Source organism: Pantherophis guttatus, chromosome 4 (genome assembly GCF_059756535.1).
Source record: "Pantherophis guttatus breed Tessera chromosome 4, ASM5975653v1, whole genome shotgun sequence".
Classification (NCBI taxonomy): Eukaryota; Metazoa; Chordata; class Lepidosauria; order Squamata; family Colubridae; genus Pantherophis; species Pantherophis guttatus.
In genome coordinates, this window is record NC_142066.1 from 122830861 (window position 1) to 122851528 (window position 20668).

Genomic DNA, 20668 nt, shown 5'->3' on the forward strand with positions numbered 1-20668 from the left:
TTTATTTTATGTTCTGCCTTTTATTCAGAAGCTCATTAGTTTTTTAAAAAATATTGAAGTTAAAAAAACTTTGAATAGCAGAAAATTATCTGGAAAAAATGAATTTGTATTAATAAAATTATGCCTTATATTAGCTACGTAATCACTCTTGAGTTCACAAGTTAAGAAAAAAATAGAGAAGAAAGCAGGAATAAAAAAGAAAGAGAATAATTATTTTTAGTAGTGTGTGTATAATAATAAGGTATATTTCTGGCCAGTTCTGCCATTCATCTCTCATTCTTCATCCCAAGTAAAGGATACCAGATTCTCAGAGCCTTGGGGTTTTAGCTGAAGCCCTTGAATACCTGATCTGCCTGTAAGGAAACCATCCCCATCTGTTATTTAATTGTGAAATACATATTTTCATTTGTGAGACAGTTGGCAACAGTAGTCATCTCTTCTTAGATGATGGGTATGAAACCTTATTAATGCAGTTACGCCTGAAGGATGCAAGATTTATTGCTTGCATTCTATTCCCCTTGCTGCATTGTGACATCCGTGCCATAGGTGCTTAGCCTAGTTACTGGGGTAGCAATGGAATACCCCAAACTAGTGACAGAGAGAATTTCAAACTGCCCTTTCTGGGCAAGGCTTTTGGAAGAGCTGAAGAGCCTAGACTGTCAATACAACCATGGACCCAACCAATTTACTGAGAGTCTGATCCAGGCTAAATGAAGAGATACAACATGGAAGTGGAGGGAATCAAGCATAGCCCATTGTCATGGACAGATCACTCTGTGATTGTTATTTGAAATGCCCTTATGAAAAAGAACCTATTATGTGGTCCTTCTCCAGTTCATTATGAGTAAAGAGCTTTGAGAGTTTCCTCAGGATGAGGTAGCCAGTTTGGTCAAAACTGTCCAATGGTATAAGGAAATGATTATGGAACTTGACCACATTACATTACAACATCCTCTCTCTTCTCACAGATCCAATTACATCTTGTATAGCAATTACAACAATTTCTGAATTGGGAGCCCTTGCTTATTGGAGTTATGTATTACTTCCTGAGTAGTCACATTTTATGAAAATGTAGTTGCTGAAAGCTTTTCAAGAATAACCCCATGTACACTATATTAGAGTAATCCAAATATAAGGTAAGTATTCTACACCCTATTCACCTTACATTTGGATTACTCTAAAACAGGTTACCCTTGAAAAGCTTTCTGCAACTACATTGGCATAAAATGTGACTACACAGGCAATAATAGAGAACCCCAGTGCTTCAGAAGGTTCATGGTTGCAAGTCAGGTTCTGGATACAAATCAGGTTCTAGTTGTCTAGTTGTTAAAGCCCTACATAGATATAGACATAGTGATCTGAGGAATGCTACATCCTATATTTATCTGCCCATCTAGTCAGATTCTTCATATCGTGTCTACATATAAAAAAGCCGTTTAACAAAAACTTGGAAGTGGGCATTTTTCCATGCTATTCCTATATCTGGATTTTTTCTTCATGGAAGCTATTCTGCATTTCCACTCTGTCCCAAAGGTGCTTTTTCAGGAGGCAACTGGACTTTCTGGGGGTTTTTTCTTTTCTTTTGAAGATGTTTTGCTTCTCATCCAAGAAATTTTCTTCAGCTCTGACAGGATAGTGGGGAATGGAAGGATTTATATTCCTTGCAAATAGCTGGTAATTTGCATCCTTTTAGAAGGTCGTTGAAGCACTTGGAGGTTATCTGTGTCTCAAGGTCACCTGAGTAGTGCTCCTGGTTCCTGAGTCTGCAATTTTTCCTTTGGGAATCCATTCCTACTCCCACACCATTCAAAGGGTGTTCATCCCAAATTGTTTAGCTAAAAGTCTATAGAGATTCTGTGTCATCCAGGTCATGGTTGTCCCAAAGGTGCTTTTTAAGGAGGCAACTGGACTTTTGTTTTTTTTGCCTCCTGAAAAAGCACCTTTGGAACAACCATGACCTGTACGACTGAGAATTTCTACAGAATTTCCACTCTGTGCTCACGAGAGCAGTTAAACTAAACCCGGTTAAACCTGATTAATTTCCTGCATGGGACATGCTGTGATTGAATATTGAATTTGACAGATCACATATCTTTTTAGAACATAGTTTTGATTCCTTATATGGTTTATTTCATTTGTAAGTTTGTTATTATTGAGGATAAATATGTTTTTGGTTTGGTGATCATTGTTGGCTGTCCAGTACTTTTGGGAACAAACAGCATATATATTAATTAAATAATATATGTTGGTCTGGAGCAATATGCTTATCTTCAAAGCAATTAGTGAACTACATAAGAGGAACAGGTTTTCTGTGTAAAAATCTCATTTCGATATAAATTGGGTGTAAATGTAATAAATAAATAAATAATTCTCACACTTAGATTATAAGCATTGCTAATTACATTTTTCTTAAACCTATAACAATTTCTAAGTTAAGTTGAAACTTTTTAATGTTTTATAAACATTTATATAAATGAGAACAAAATTTTTGTGCTACATATAGATACAAATACAATATGTAGGTATTTTGTGTATGTGTCTGCATATATGAAGACATATACAATTACCATAATATGATTTGTAAGTTTCTTTGACATTTTATAATTGCTCAGTTTAGAAGTTTGCTTAGGTATATTTGATACCCCAAATGAATTTTAGTGAGACTTTGATTATGTAGACAAATCATGTTATAAATTGTTTTTTGTTTTTGTTGTTGATGTTTTAAATAGAACTGCTGTATAAAAAAACGGCTTGATTTTAATCCAAAATGAAATTTTAGATTTGGATATTATGGAAACTTCTACTTCTCACGCTTTACAATTTCTTCACATTTCTTTTTCACAGTATAAGAATGGTACACATTATCAGCATTTCAAATTCTATTAAATTATCCCGGGTTTATTTCAAACCTCCTTTCCTGCTGTAACATATTTTCATTTAACCTGTCTTTGCGGTACTTCATTCTTCTTAGAGAATGGTATGCTCTGCATTCAGTGCCTAAGTTGTATAGTTCACTGTAAAAATAAATGGGTTAGGCCTGATTTTCGACAGCTTAGATATACACAATTCAGATCTATACTAAAATTGCTGAATGGGACATATCTGAAGCAATTTGTTTTCTTTGATTTTTTTCAATAGCCTTGCTTTCATCAATCGTTTACCTATCCCTAAATAAAATACACTTATTCCATTTGGCCTTGTCATTGCTAACCTACCTCTGCTCTGCACATATGAATGCATCCTTCTTTTTAAAGATTATTTAAATATTTGAATAAATAAATTTAAATGACTAAATAAAAAGAAAGAGAGATGCTAATTGCAATTGAATATGTTTTCATTTTTCTCTTGTTATATTAAGTAAAGATAATATTTGTAAGTTCATAAATACAGATCTCATCAACTACAAATTACATTTTCATAAGTCAAAAATTATTGTGGGAAAAACTGCACTAAAATGAAAACATACTATGTAATTGATGTCAATATTACATTATACCTTGATTTAAATTATAAAAACATTATGTAATGTCATATATGCTATATGATTGTATTTGATAAATTCAATTTTATTTGTATGTTCTATATGCTACTATACATTAATAAGTATAAAAATGTGGATGGTTATCATCTGACTACAGAGAATCATAGCATATTTCAAATTGTGGTTTCTTTTAACTTTGATTTAAATATTTCACATATAAGTAAGAGTTATAAGTAAGACATATATATAAGTCTGTTATAAAATACAATTTTGAATTACATTTTGTTACCCTGTATTTTTAAATGATTCTGTTTTTTATAACTTCTTTTCCCTGTCTGGAATATTTAGGAGCCTCCTTTAATGCAGAAGACATATGTTGATCCTAAACACTGTCGGGTTTCAGCACACCTAGATGATAATGTGAGTTAATTGTTTGATTAGTTTCAACAGATATCAGTCTTAATTACAAAATAACAAATTGCATAGTCTTTTTATTTATTGAAATGTATCCAACCTTTCATTATAATCTAATTATTTTATAAATTCTTATTGTTCATGAACAATTTTTTTTTACTTCAAATCCTTATGTCTTATATTGGACTCTTAGAAAATTTCTTTCAGTTGTCAAAGCTGTTCATCTTAGCAAGGCAGTTTCTTCACAAAGACAAGCCCTGAATGCATGAGCATTGTGTCCTAGATCAAAACATAATAAGATATAAAAACAAATATCAGCAGAATAAATGTTTTGTATTTCAGAATTTTGGTAAAAAATGAACATTCAATTTCAAATAATTATTGTATATTTGTAAAGTCAAAAATGATATTGTGAAGAATTTATTCAGGTAATACTTAATACAGAGTCCCCTGGTTGAATTGGGCACGTATAGGAATTGAATAAGTACAAATAAATAAATATACCAACTTTATTTTGAAGTTAAGGATACTTCCAGTTTGGTTCTCCATTTCCTTGAAGGTTAAGGAATAGTTGTAGTTATAGTTAATGTATATAGATAATGTGGATTATCTGCATTTGTCAGCTAATTATTTGACATACAGATAGAAATTTATGACAGCCCCTTTTAATCAATGGGGGAATGATTAAATTTGTAGCCTATGATTCTTTCTACAACTTTGAAATATTCTTCTTCTTGTGGCTTGGTTGTGTTTTCTAAAACAGATTCTTGGATCATGTGTAAAATCCACAAAAACATGCAAGATTCAAAGAAGAGTTGGTCTGTGGTAGGCATGCAGAACTGATTGAGCATTTCTTTTGATTTTGACTTGCATGACTACAAAAGAAGCATTTTCAGGGTGTTCATAATCTATCAGCAGTTGATGATTTTTTTATCACTTACTATGATACTTTAGCCAATAAATATTCTAAATCTGTGATCCTCTACTTTACCAAATTCAAAATATATGAAATAAATTTAAAAGACATTTTATCTTATTGAGAATATAAATCCACAAGATAATCAATGATTATGGATACATTTGTCATGGTTCAGATATCTGCACCTGTTCTATACTTCACATTTTTACTTGCCACATCAAAGCACTCCAGTTGGTATTTCTGTTTACTTACTGTGACTGTGACATTGCCAAATATCCTTACTTCTTCCAAGAAGCTTTATATGTTTATGAGTTTGTATGTTGTTGTTTTTAATATTATAGATTTATCTATATACAGTGGGGCAAAAAAGTATTTTGTCAGCCACCAATTGTGCAAGTTCTCCCACTTAAAAAGATGAGAGAGGCCTGTAATTGTCATCATAGGTAGACCTCAACTAAGAGACAAAATGAGAAAACAAATCCAGACAATCACATTGTCTGATTTGGGAAGAATTTATTTGCAAATTATGGTGAAAAATAAGTATTTGGTCACCTACAAACAAGCAAGATTTCTGGCTCTCACAGACCTGTAACTTCTTCTTTAAGAGGCTCCTCTGTCCTCCACTCATTACCTGTATTAATGGCACCTGTTTGAACTTGTTATCAGTATAAAAGACACCTGTCCACAACCTCAAACAGTCACACTCCAAACTCCACTATGGTGAAGACCAAAGAGCTGTCGAAAGACACCAGAAACAAAATTGTAGACCTGCACCAGGCTGGGAAGACTGAATCTGCAATAGGCAAGCAGCTTGGTGTGAAGAAATCAACTGTGGGAGCAATAATTAGAAAATGGAAGACATACAAGACCACTGATAATCTTCCTCAATCTGAGGCTCCACGCAAGATCTCACCCTGTGGGGTCAAAATGATCACAAGAACGGTGAGCAAAAATCCCAGAACCACACAGGGGGACCTAGTGAATGACCTGCAGAGAGCTGGGACCAACGTAACAAAGGCTATCATCAGTAACACACTATGCCGCTAGGGACTCAGATCCTGCAGTGCCAGATGTGTCCCCCTGCTTAAGCCAGTACATGTCCGGGCCCGTCTGAAGTTTGCTAGAGAGTATTTGGATGATCCATCCAGAAGAGGATTGGGAGAATGTCATATGGTCAGATGAAACCAAAGTAGAACTGTTTGGTAGAAACACAACTCGTCGTGTTTGGAGGAGAGAGAATGCTGAGTTGCATCCAAAGAACACCATACCTACTGTGAAGCATGGGGGTGGCAACATCATGCTTTGGGGCTGTTTCTCTGCAAAGGGACCAGGACGACTGATCCGTGTACAGGAAAGAATGAGTGGGGCCATGTATCGTGAGATTTTGAGTGCAAACCTCCTTCCATCAGCAAGGGCACTGAAGATGAAATGTGGCTGGGTCTTTCAGCATGACAATGATTCCTAACACACCGCCCGGGCAACGAAGGAGTGGCTTCGTAAGAAGTATTTCAAGGTCCTGGAGTGGCCTAGCCAATCTCCAGATCTCAACCCCATAGAAAACCTTTGGAGGAAGTTGAAAGTCCGTGTTGCCCAGCCCCAGAATATCACTGCTCTAGAGGAGATTTGCATGAAGGAATGGGCCAACATACTAGCAACAGTGTGTGCCAACCTTGTGAAGACTTACAGAAAACATTTTGACCTCTGTCATTGCCAACAAAGGATATATAACAAAGTATTGAGATGAACTTTTGATATTGACTAAATACTTATTTTCCACCATAATTTGCAAATAAATTCTTTCCAAATCAGACAATGTGATTGTCTGGATTTGTTTTCTCATAGTCTCTCATAGTTGAGGTCTACCTATGATGTCAGTTACAGGCCTCTCTCATCTTTTTAAGTGGGAGAACTTGCACAATTGGTGGCTGACTAAATACTTTTTTGCCCCACTGTACCTTGTTTAAATTAATTTTGAACTCTGTAATTTTCTATGTTCTGACCTCATTATTGGTATATTCATTCCCTAATTCATGGTATATTGGTATAATATGGTATACCATATTATAATGGTTTGTATGGTAATGGAATAATGGTTTACCATATTGGGCACATTTATTGGTGCTTATTGTATTGGATTTGCATTACAGCATTTCACAATCCATTGTGCATTTTAATAGTTCAGAAAAATTCTTTTTACATTTGTAAAAAAATATATAAAGGGGCATCAGAATGCTAACAAAGATTTATCATAAATTAACATTTCTAAAGTATTTTGATATTGCAGATTCAATTTGCAATATGCCACAGTGCTGTGCTCTTTAAAGGTGACGAGCAAAGTAATAAATTCCAGTAGATAATTGCAAAGCCATGGGATACTCAGAGAAGTTCTTTAGCTCCCTCATTTATTTTCAAGACATATTTTAAATTGTATTGTATTTCATTAGTTTTTCAGAGAACATATTGGTAGAAATATAGGTAAACTGTTACTAAATGTAAAATTGTTCACATAATAGCTTTTAAAAGTAATACTATGAAATGAATTATTAGAAAATTTTTATATTTGTCTCACAAAAATGTAAGATGGGAATCCTTTTTAAATTTTTACTGTTAAATATTAGTAGTTATATTTTGATTTATTTTGAATCCTTACAAACATTTTGAATCACACTGGTAAAAGACTGCAGTAAAGTTTTCTACCTATAAATGTTTTGAATCTTTATGCTTCCACTCCATTTCACAAAATCTCCTTTATAAAACTAATGATCCTCTCAAATAGTGTGAAGCATATCATTTGTTCCACCAGTGTGTGGGTAGAAAATTTATGGATTCAGTAAGCCAAAATGGTTTGTGAAAGCGAAAGAATAACAACTTCTATTGAAAAGCAATAAACATTCATGGCCATGGCAACAAAATGAAATGTTACAACATTCAATAGAGGAGTGTGAAAACAGCAATCTTACATTGCTCCATCCTTTTCTAAATTTCCTATATTAGATCAATTGGTGGATAGCACCTTTCCTAGGTGGGTCTGTGCTGAAGCTCATTCTAAGAAAGGGCCTCCGAAGTCTACATACTAATAAAATTGTTCGTACTTCTAATTAACCAGGTCTTAAGGCCTTGTCCAGTAGTCGTCTACATGCATAAGTAGAAGGAAAGCAATACATGAAAGAAATACATGAAAGTTAAAAAGGAAAGTAAGAGCTATCATTTATTTTTCCTTTGCCATTACAGTATTCTACACTGTAATGGCCCTTCAGTGTCATAGGAATCTTCGGAAAGAAAACAAGTGAAAAATTATCTCATTTTTGTATCATTATCTGCTAGATCAATTAGGGATTATTTTTATTTGCAAGAATAAATATTACTGGATCTAATCCAGTACAGTTGCTTGAACACAAGAATTCTAGTATTAATAAACATTTTAGCAAACTAGCAATTTAATGTTGTTTAAGCTAAGTAATCGTTTTGTCTTTAAACAGTGAGTACTCCATTATATTTTATTAGGTAGAAGACAATGTACCTCTTAAAATAATGCTGCTACTCATGGATGAAATATTCGATCTGAAGGAGAGAAATCAGTGGCTACGACGGAATATTAAAAATTTGCTTCAGCAGCTTATTAGAGCAATGCATGGATATACAATAAATAAGTACTTTCTTTCATTTCCTCATTCTTAAAAACCTGTGCATTAGTGGAAAAGATACAAATCTATGCTCCCACTTTTAAACATCAATATGAATATGGTTGTTCAGGTAGTCCTCAACTTACAACAGTTCATTTAGTGACCATTCGAAGTTACAACGGCACGGAAAAAAGTGACATGACCATTTTTCATATTTATGACCATTTGTAGCATCTCAATGGTCACGTGATTTACATTTGGATGCATGGCCACTGAATCATGTTTATGACAGTTACAGTGTCATAGGGTCATGGGATCCCCTTTTGCGAACAAGCAAAGTTAATGGGAAAGCCAAGTTCACTTAACAATTAGGTTACTAATTTAACAACTGTAGTGAAGACTGCAGTGGCACAGTGGTTAGAATGCAGTACTGCAGGCTACTTCTACTGATCACCGGCTGCCAGCAGTTTGGTCTCACCAGCTCAAGGTCGATAAAATGAGGATCCAGATTGTTGGGGCCAATATGCTGACTGTAAACCGCTTAGAGAGGGCTGTAAAGCACTGTGAAGTGGTATATAAGTCTAAGTGCTATTGCTATTCATTTGACATATATGGCAAGAAAAGTTGTAAAATGGAACAAAACTCGCTTAACAAATTTCTCACTTAGCAACATTAATTCTGGGCTCAGTTGTGATTGTAAGTTGAGGACTACTTGTATTGTGAATTAGGGAATGAATATGATATGAATATATAACTGCTTTTCTGATATTGCTGGGCCTGCAGAGAATAGATAAGGGAAGGAGGATTTGCCTGACTAATTGAGTATCCTACTGTTTCATAAATGTTTCATCAGACTCCATACTTCACATCAGCAGTGTTTGCAGTGGGAAGCTTTAAACAATATAGCAATATAATCAAGCTTTCCTTTATATATATATATAACACCAGTACAATGCAGAAAGGTGGAGCTTCAACATGCTTATTGTTTTTGATGTCCCTATCTACCATAGATGCAGCTACTTTAAATACCATTTTTTTACTTCATTACATACATACATACATACATACATACATACATACATACATACATAAATACATACATACCAGGGATGAAATGCTCCTGGTTCGGACCGGCTTTGGCGAGTAGGTAGCGACGGCGGCAGGCAGTTCAGAGAACCGGTAGCAAAAATCCCTGCCCCCGCCCCCCCATGCCCAGCTGAGCCGCACGATCAGAGGCTTTTTTTCTTTTAAATGCCTCTGACGATCCCAGCTGAGTTGCCTGCCAATCAAAAGTTTTTTCTTGGCTCTGACGATCCAAGCTCTGATTATCCCAGCTGAGTTGCCTGATCAGATGGGATCGTCAGAGCCTTTTGAAAGCATTTTTTTTACATGGTTTTACATGTAAAAATGATTTTAAAAGTAAAAAAAAAAATTTTGGGCCACGCCCACCCAGTCACATTACCCCCCCCCCCCAAGCCATGCCCACAGAACTGGTAGTAACAAATTTTAGATTTCACCACTGACACATACATACATCGCACCAAAGAAAAATGAAGCTGACCCAAATATCTGCATGGGGGAAATTCCAACAAATAGAGAAGCTTCTAAAAATTTTCTTTTTTAAAGAACCTATCAGATGATATACTTGTATGGATAGGACCTGAAGAAAGTTGATAATATTTTATCTTCTGGGTATGCAGATGAATATAGAAGAAGGTGATCTATCACATAATGATGACCAGAGCCATAGGGTTTTAAAGGACTTTTAATTGTGCCCAGAAACCAACAGGAAACAGTGCAATTCCCAAAGCATCGAGGATACCCTTAGAATTCATCAATCACTATCTGAGTGCTGATTTTTTGTAAAAACTTCTTCAAGAACAGCTCCCTGTAGAGTATATTATGATGTTCTTTTTAAAAAAATGACTAGGGCATGAGTAATTGAACACTCCCTAGACATCTACTGCTCCATCTTTCTGAGTAAACAAATACATAAATAGATGCCTTGTTTTCTTCTTAGAAATAGAAGCTGAGGTTCCATTGCTTATTGTGTTACAGTCTTTTTTATCTACTTAATAAAACTAGAATAGCAATTTGTGCCCTATCTTCCTATCTATCTGGTTGCATTTAGATGGGAAACCTGGAGTGCAATTATCATTAAATTAAGTTTCATCATAAATATCAGGGTTAGCTGTTTCTAATTTTCAGGAATTATATGACATTATTAATAAACCATCAAGACTTTATAGGAGCTTTCTGTATTCTGGATGCTCTGCAAATATGTTTTCAGTCAACATATTTGAAAAATGTAAAAATACTCTAGCAATTGAATCAGCAATAAATTTGTTACTAGAGAGGGTATGTATCTGACATGGCCTGGTGTCTCAGCAGACATGGCCTAGTGGCTCAGCAGACTGATAGCATTGTGATTAACACTAGCTGTCTGCAATTACTGTAAGTTCGAATCGCGCCAGGCTCAAGGTTGACTCAGCCTTCCATCCTTTCTAAGGTAGGTAAATTGAGGACCCAGTTTGTGGGGGCAATAAGCTGACTTTGTATAAATATACAAAAGTATGAAGGCTATTGCTTAACACATTGTAAGCCGCCCTGAGTCTCCAGAGAAAGGCGGCATATAAATCGAATTTATATATATAAATGGAACATATACCCTTCTGTTCCCTTCTTTTCACTATTGTTATATTTTTGATTCTTTGTCACAAAGATTTTTTTTAATTATCGTGCAGTAGGTTGGATTAATTTGTTGTTGACTTTAGAGGTGTTCTTGTGACTTTAATGAGATCCAGGTTCAAGTATTTTAATTTGGATACAGATACTGGTATATAAAAACAAACAGTTATTTCAAAAGATTAATTCAGACATTTCATTCTTTCAGAAAAATAGTTGATCATGTTGATTGGATGACGTCTCCTGAACAAGTAGCAGATGCGGTTAAACGGTTTAGGTAGGTCTTTAAAACAGGGACAGGTTCCTTTAAAATTAATTTTAGTGGTTATAAGATACCTTTTTGTTTACTAGAGCTTACTAAGGCTTAAGATATTATTAGCCATTTACAAAAAGATTTACTTTCTAGAAAGCAACTGATTTGTAAATTGATACAAAAATAAAAGAAGAACACTTTGCAGTAAAAATTCAAAGTTTTTGCTTCTGATTAAATGGAATAGTTGTACAATCGCTCTTCATTTGGTAACTATCTTGGTTAACAAATTCACAAATGCAACATTCACGAATACAGTAATTTTATATTTATCACTAAATTTCTGGTACCTGACTACAAAAACCTTCAGTGGAAAACTGATCTATGTCTGATCAGTTTCAGGCAATAGCAGCAGAGGATTCTATCAGTTAAGATCATAAAGATGAACTTGCTAATTTGCAGTTAGTGCTTTTTAGAGAAGCACTATGCTGCTAAAGAGGGCAGCTCAGGAAGAGTTAGCTTATTTAAGCAATTCATCTACCTGTGAGAAGGCAAAAAATGGGGGAAATGTCACACACAGGATACCATAGGACAGAATTTTATCTGAATGAAGTGGCAACAACCAATGATCTTTGTAGTCTCTTTCGCAGAGTTATGTTTCATTTAACAACCAATAATTGGAAAGAAACATACTGTATTTTTCGGAGTATAAGATGCTCCAGACTATAAGACGCACCTTTTGCGGAGGAAAACAAGAAAAAAAAATCTGCCTCTGCCTCCTAGCAATTTGCCTCATTGCAGCAAACAGTCTTATTTAGTTTCAATTTCACTTTCAGCACAATCTGATTAGCACAAGAAAAAGCAATTTACCTCCTTGCAGCAAACAGCGGAGGCCCACGCGGCAATAGGCAATGGAAGTCCTGCAGCCTGAAACAGCTGAGGGGCAGGAGGCAGATCCAACCAACAATCAACTGCTTGTGCTAATCAGGCTGTGCTGAAGCTGAAATAAGCTGTTTGCAGTTTGCTGCTTGCTGCAAGGAAGCAAATTGTTCGGAGGCAGAGGCAGTGGTGGGATTCAACCAGTTCGCACCACTTCGGGAGAATCGGTTGTTAACTTTCTGAGCAGTTTGCAAACTGGTTGTTGGAAGAAATCATTAGGGCAGAGAACCGGTTGTTAAATTACGTGAATCCCACCACTGGGCAGAGACCAAAGGGTGGGGCTACATTCAGTGTATCAGACGCACCAAAATTTTCACCCTCTTTTGGGGGGGGGAATGCGTCTTGTATTCCGAAAAATACAATAATTACTAAATGAGGAGAGTGTGTGTGTAACTTTGCATAAATCACCTAGCTAGATTTTAGTGATTCCTGAGCTTAATATTGTTTCATTGGGCTCCACTTTATGAGCTGAAGCACAGTCATATCTGTAATGCCATTATAAATTCAGTAAATCACTCAAAAGCTTAGTCTGATAATGCACATACATATATCAAGAAAAAAAAATCATTCAAGTGCTGTTTTTTTATTTTTTTATTTTTTTATTTATTTATTTATTTATTTATTTATTTGATCAAATTTGTATACCGCCCTATTCCCGAAGGACTCAGGGCGGTGAACAGGCACAAAATAAAACACATAGATACAAAAGTTAAGAGCAGAATTAAAACCAAATTAAATATTTGAGCCCAAGACAATTTAAAACATCCCAAAAAATTAGAACAAATTTAAAATTTCAGTTTAAATTTAAAAAATTAAAAATTAAAAGGGGGAAAGGTCAGGCCAGGCCGGCTTGCTGAAATAGAAAGGTCTTTAGAGCGTGGCGGAAAGTGCGCAGGTCCGGGATCCTACGTATCTCCAGGGGGAGCTCATTCCAGATAGTAGGTGCCCCCACAGAGAAGGCCCTCCCCCTGGGGGCCGCCAGTTGACACTGTTTGGCCGACGGCACCTGGAGGAGCCCCTCTCTATGAGAGCGTACCAGCCGGTGGGAGGTTGATTGTGGTAGTAGGCGGTCCCGTAAATAGCCAGGTCCTAAGCCATGGAGCGCTCTAAAGGTGGTAACCAGAACCTTGAAGCGCACCCGGAAGACCACCGGGAGCCAGTGCAGCTCACGCAGGAGAGGTGTTACGTGGGAGTGCCATGTCGCTCCCATAACTACCCGCGCGACCGCACTCTGCGCCAGTTGGAGCCTCCGGGTGCTCCTCATATCATGCAAATCTTCCATAGGCAAGATGTATTTGGTAACAGCACTATTTTCAGATATTGTAATTCTAAAATGATATCATTTTAATAAATCATTTTAATAAATAGATTTGTCTCCTTCTAGAGATGCCTTTTGGCCAAATGGCATTTTAGCTGAAACTGTTCCACACAGAGATAATGCAATCAGAATGCGAACACGAATTGCTGCAAAAACAAAACTGCTGGGAGTAATGCCTGGTACGTGGAATGTATTAAACTAAATACTTTCTTGAACAGAATTAGGGAATACCATCAAATGTAATAACTAGTCTTTTTTTTAAAAAATATTTTTATTATACATTTTCCTTTATTATACATCACATTTCCAGTTTTGCAATGCCAGTGTACTGGCTGTATCAAGTCCTTTTTAAGTACAAATAGTATTATACACCCTGAGTATAACCATTATTCTTGTAGTCATACAATGTAGTCTCTTTTAAATGCATAATGTTGTATGACATTATTTTCATAGTTGTACCATAACACTCTATACCTTTTTCACTCTATATGTTTTAATCTGTAATCCTGTACAATCCGATAGTACTGTTACTTACGATATTTATTCTTATATATATATATCTACCTATTTCTATTTTGTTGATTTTCTTTTGTTATTAAGTTACCAATCTCTGCATCTGTTTCTAACCATTTGTACAATAAGTCCCATATTGAGTAATACTCAGATTCCATTGTTAAGATGTCCAATTCGGCACATTCTAATATTTTCTATATTATATTTTCTATATTATGTCTATAGATATACTTTCATTTTTCCAATTTTGTGCATTTGTGATTCTAGCTGCTGTTATTACATGTTACATTAAGTATGTGATTCTTTTGTTGTATTTCCCGGGTAGTATACCTAATAAGAATAGTTCTGGTTTTAGATCTATTTGCTGTGCTGTCATCTTTTCTAATCTATCTTTGACCAATATTTTTTTGCCGTTGGCAGATCCACCACATATGATAAGTAAAATCCTGGAACCTAATTTACATTTCCAACTTTCTAGTGACATGTTTGGGAAATTTTTGCCATTCTTGCTGGTGACAAATGCCATCTATAAAACATTTTGTACAGGTTTTCTTTGTATGCCATTGACATTGTTAATTTGTAATTTCTTTCCCATAGTTTTTGCCAATTATCTAATTCTATAGTATACCCAAAAAATTTTGCCCATGCTATCATGGTTTCTTTTACATATTCTGCTTCCATTTTAAAGTTCAATAGGTAATTATAAATTTTCTTTATTAATTTTTCATCTGTCCCTAACAGTATCTTGTTCAATTCTTGGGGTTTCTTATAAAATCCATACATCACTGTATATTTCTTATCTCTCATTTGTATTTGAATATGTGGCCACCAGTCCAAATCAATTCCCTAATTTTTTAGTTCCTGTTTTGATTTTAAATCCCCTTGTTCATTTAGTATATCTTTGTACTTTACAATTTTATCCAGATCTAAAACAATAGGGTATATTAACACCTCCATCATAGATAGCCAGACCGGTATTTTCATATAGTGATTCTGTTTGATATTTTACCATACTGGCATCAGAGCATTTCTGATATAGTGCCTTTGGAAGTAACTATGTGGTTTACTTTTCCCATACCATACAAATGCATGTCACCCCAATTGTAAATCATGCCCTTCTATCATCAATATTATTTTGTTTTTCAAATTTATCCATTCCTTCACCCATGTGAGCACTGAGGCCTGATAATACAGCTCCCAGTCCAGTAGCCCAAATCCTCCCTTGTTTTTGGTACATTTTCAATTTGATTTTTGGTTTTTTGCCTTGCCAGATGAACATAACATCCATCTATTTAAATCTTCAAAAAACTTTTTTCCTAATTTTATCGGAATTGCATGAAACAAGAATAACAATTTCAGTAGAATATTCATTTTTCTTGTCCTTCCGACAAACGACAGCTGTAAATTTTTCCTTTTGTCCAGATCTGTCTTTATTTGCTGTATTAATTTAGTATAGTTGTCTTCTTTAATAGATGTACATCTTGTTGTTAGCCAAATTCTGAAGTATTTAACTTTTTTAGTTATCTGGATGCCCAACTTTTCCATCAGTACGATTTTCTGTTTATTTGTAAGGTTCTTTGTCAATATCTTGATCTTTTCCTTGTTTATTTTAAGTCCTACCATCGCACCAATTCTTCTATTTTCTTTATTAATTTGGATCCTGTTTCTAGGGTTCCTCCAAAATAAATACTAGGTCATCTGTACTTTGTATTGTTCTTTTTTTATCTTCAAACCTTTTATTTCTGGGTCTTGTCAGGTCTGCCTGAGTAAGACCTCTAGGATTAGTATGAATAAAAGAGGAGATAATGGACATCCTTGTCTTGTACCACTGTTTGTCAATTTTTTCTGTTATTTCTCCGTTTACTATCACTTTCGCCGTTTGATTGGAATATATTGCTTGGATCATCTTCATAAAGTTTTCACCGAAGTTCAGTGTTTTTTAACTGTAACGTCATAAACTGCCACTTCATGTTATTGAAGGCTTTTTGTGCGTCGAGAAAGATCAATGCTCACTGTTTCTCAGAGTGGATTTCGTAGTATTCCAATACATTCATAATAATCCTCATGTTATTTTTTAATTATCAACTAAATACAGCCTTGTTTTCCCTCCAAATAAATAATGTTTTATAAAACAACTTGAGACATAATACTTGTACTAAAAAAGTAATATTTCTTGAATGTAATATTAAATGTTTTACAGAATCCATTTTAAACAGTATTTTTAATAATTTATAATCAGAAGTTCATTCAATTAATGTATAGGTGAAAATGAAGATAAAGCTTCTACTGAAGTTTGTTTTGTTGTTTCTCTAGATGAGTTGAAGCATATCCTTGGTGCTGAGACAACAAGAAAAGGCATTCTCCGAGTCTTTGAAATGTTCCAGCATACTCAGCTAAATAAGAGAATGGTGTATGTTTTTCTGGAGGGCTTTTTTGAAACCTTGTTTTCAGAGTATGGATTCCATGATCTCTTCAAAAAATTGCATTCACATTCAAAGCAGATGCAGGTATATAAACATAAACTACAATCTACACAATCATCTTATTTACAGAAAAGGTGACACTCTCTACTGTAAAATTTGCCCAAAACCTGGGCATGTTCTCTGGGGCTTAAAACTCGTGCTGTTATTCTCACACCAATCTTTTAGAATCTTATATTAGATCATTAATACATACATAAGAAATGTGGTTCTTCTCATTTTTCATCACTAATGCAACCACTATCATGAACTGGATTCATGTGTTTTAAATGATTTGGTGTATCTTTGTGTAACATTGAGAAGACTACTAGTTTGCTGTGAAAATCTCTGTCTCTTCCGAATCTTATAGATTGTAATTGCCAACAATGAAAAATGCTATATTGGGTCCATTGATTAAAGTAAAGCACAACTTCTAGGGTAGAAATAGAGGACTTGACTGCTTTGCTTGGAACTAGGAGATTGTGCAATGTGAGAATCAGGTGTGATTTGATTTGTATTATGAGTATCTCCTAGCTCTGTAGAGGTTGGACTAGCATAATGAGAGTTCTAGTGGACAAATGATATGCTTTCAAATTATTTTTACGAATTAAGTTTAATATGTGGAAAACCTTTATGAACTTAAGAAACACTTTGTTCAAGTTTTACTATTAAGTGGAATAGGGTAGAAAAAAAAATAGAGTCTTGATATATTCTTCAAATTAGTCCTTTCAGGGGTATATATAACTTTTAAATGAGAAGGCTCAAAAAATATTTAAAATTAAACCAAGAGTTAATACATTTATTTCCTTGTTAATAATCTGGGAGAAAGGTTCTATGCTCTTGACATTAGGAACTTCTTTTTTAAAAATTGTCCTATTTGACCTTAAAGAATCACTCTGATACATTCACCTCAGTTGGTAAATTACTAAAATGAATTGTTACTGATATGAAAGTCTTATGGGCTTTCCTAAATAGTCATCTGCAAACCATAGCAAGTTCCTGAAATAAATAAATCTCTCACATATATATATATATATATATATATATATAAGTTTCTGGGCCTTTTTTCTGCTGACAAACTGCAACTCTGTGTTGCTCTCTGGGAGACTCAGATAGCTATTTCTGCCTATTAAGGCGTCATCAGTGAGCCACACCCACTTCTCAGATATCTTCCCTGAAAGGTACAATGTGTCTTTTTTCCTTTTTCGTAGGCTTTTATTGTAGACACATTGTACCTTTACAGGGAGGATATCTGAGAAGTGGGTGTGGCTCACTGATGACGCCTTAATAGGCAGAAATAGCTATCTGAGTCTCCCAGAGAGCAACACAGAGTTGCAGTTTGTCAGCAGAAAAAAGGCCCAGAAACTTGTGAATGAGATTTCACAGAACCAGGGCTGTAGAACAACTTAGTTTACGTAGGTAAAACCTGGCTAGAAAGAATATGCACATAAAAGCCTACGAAAAAGGAAAAAAGACATATATATATATGTGTGTGTGTGTGTGTGTGTGTGCATATATATGTATATATATGAAAATAAGCATGATTATCATAGCTTTTAATATTTTTTGCATAATATAAATTTCAATAAATCTTTTCTATATGGAATGCCCTAGCTGTTTTCTTTACTTCCAGCATAATGTCTAATTATGAATGAAGTAATAATTGTTGGACTTGAATTTACATTCCCCCCCCCTTATTTTTCTTCAAGAATCCCTGACACCACCAAGAAAGTACAGTTTGTTTCAACTTCAAAATAATATATTATGTAGTCTATTTAAAAAGATGTTTAAATTCCCAAGAATAGCCAAACTACAATATTAATGTACTATTCTTATATTGAACATTTTCATTAAGAATATTTGGTTCATTAACATGATTTCTTTTGAAGAAATATTTGACTTTTGAGTGTAAATACCACTGTATTTGCAAAGGTCTTGTAACTGAAGTTGCTATTTACATTCAGGAGAAAATAATCTGCAGCTTCAGAATAAACGAAAGGTTAAAGGAGCAGCATTGCTTCAACAATATGAAGCTTGTTTAGTACTGCCCAACCTGAAAAAGAAATTTTTACATGTTCATTATAAGAAGCATGTGCTAAATTGCAATTGTGGCTTTTTAAACAAAATATTATTACAGATCTATATACTATATGTGTAATATATTTTAGTGGTAGCAGGACAACTTAAGATAAAATACATGAAATATCATTTCCTATCATGCCCCATGCTTCTAAATATAGATAACAATTGATCTTCTTTAATGTATTTCTGATTTTTTGTTTTTTTGTTTTTCCCATTTCTTAATAAAAAAATAAAAATAGTTTGGCTATACAAATTATAATGAGATTTAGATATATAAATGTTTCTATTTTTTAAAAAATGAAATTATTTTACATAGAAAAATAGGACACCAGTCTATCATTTTGATGTTCTTTGCATTTTAACTGAAGGAATATTGGGTCCTTTGAATACCCCTGCAGTTTAAACTTTCATCCTCTCAACATGTATATTTGACCTCTAAATCTCCTTGTATTCCAGGCAGTTGCTTTTTAAAGTGGTGGGCAACCAGAATCTCCATAGACCATCAGACAAAGGAAGCCCAGTAGGAGACAAATTAGAACTATCCTTCGATTTCTTACTTGAACTTGAAATAATTATTGTAGATTATCCCAGATCTAAAATATAAATGGACAAATCTCAGTCAGTAAAATAGAATGTATCTCTTATCCATGAATATCATCTGTAGGTTTTAGGATTATTCTCAGTAGTTGACTTTAGAAATTTATTTCTTAGCCAATAAACCTTTGCATTAAGGAAACATAATATGCTTTTTATGTTAATAGTTACTATACCATAGTGTTTTGTCATCTGTATTTAATTTCAAAATGAGCCTACAGGGAAGTAGCATGTTATATACATCACCCTAATAAATTATTATAATTATCTCACATGTGATTCATTGACATTACATGAACTATAGCCCATCATTTTATACCCTTTAAAGCATCCACACAATTTATGTTACTGCTACACATAATTAGTCACATACATCCCAGCCTGAGAATGCTATGACTAGCCTCTGAAAATAAATGTGCCATTGTCCAACAAATGCATTTAGCCTTAATTTAAAAGAATGGATAGTAAGGTTGAATATTCATATAGTTCATCCTCAAGCTTCTGCCTCTGGTGTTGCTACAATTAAACAATTTCAATGCAACCAGAAAGTGTAATCATTTTAAAAAATAAAATATGAACTCCACTCTCAATTCTAACTTTAGTGCAATATTTTCATGTAATGCATGTGTATTTGAATAATTGTAAAAAACATTTTTAAGGTTTTGAGATCAAGGGTAAACTATATTAACAATGTATAATATTCAGTTATTGCTGCTGTGTTGGCTTATCTAAGGACTTGTTTTAAAAGTCTGGTTTGTCACTCCTTGAAAATCTTTTCTATGCTCAAAAAAGCATAATTCTTGCAAGGAGCAAAATCTAAAGAGCACATCAACATGTAGAAGATATATAAGTGACATGTGCATAAAATTGTATAGTATGTGTCAACTGCGTGCCTAATGGTTCTATCAATATCCTTTTCTTTAAAGAAAAAAAATGGGTAAATGGAATGCCATAGTTTCTCTTGTTCTGAACAGCTGAAAATTCTAAATTTTTATTTGGAGTTTCCATTATGTTTGTCCAATGAAGGAGCTTGGAAAAAAGTACACTAATAAAGCATTAACAAGAAATATTTGCGTTTGACCCATTTATTTGCCTTGTGTAATAAATTTACAATGTATGAGGTAACAACAGTTTGTAATAATAACAGTTAAATTCTATCTCCTAATAATGGATTTTGATTCCTGCTAAAAGAACAATATTAGCTATATTTAGAAATCTTTTTTTTTTTTGGCAAATGTACTAAGTATGATAATTATTTAGAACAAACATACGCAAGCTTATGTGGACCTGTAGTTCAATTACATTTACTATAAATAGTGGTAGACCTGAAATGTATTGCGTTTAGAAGGACAAGCAAAGATCCTTTAGTTGTTCTTTTCCTCTTAAGCTTT

At 34.2% G+C, this 20668-nt stretch overlaps 1 protein-coding gene across 16 annotated transcripts in view; it reads left to right on the forward strand.

Annotated features, from left to right (window-relative positions):
* The window catches only part of SNX13 (sorting nexin 13), a 161033-nt gene extending 140689 nt beyond the window's left edge, over positions 1-20344 (forward strand). For 9 of the 16 annotated variants that reach the window (XM_034402021.3, XM_034402025.3, XM_087892711.1 and 6 more), the window contains 5 exons: positions 3830-3901; positions 8319-8464; positions 11331-11399; positions 13696-13808; positions 16456-20344. In XM_034402021.3, coding sequence (XP_034257912.1) covers positions 3830-3901; positions 8319-8464; positions 11331-11399; positions 13696-13808; positions 16456-16703 — 648 coding nt within the window. In that variant the 3' untranslated portion in view covers positions 16704-20344. Of the gene's footprint in view, positions 1-3829; positions 3902-4658; positions 4932-8318; positions 8465-11330; positions 11400-13695; positions 13809-16455 lie in introns of those variants that run through there. The other 7 variants (XM_087892706.1, XM_034402023.3, XM_087892708.1 and 4 more) reach the window with 4 other exon arrangements.
* Positions 20345-20668: the final 324 nt, after the last annotated feature.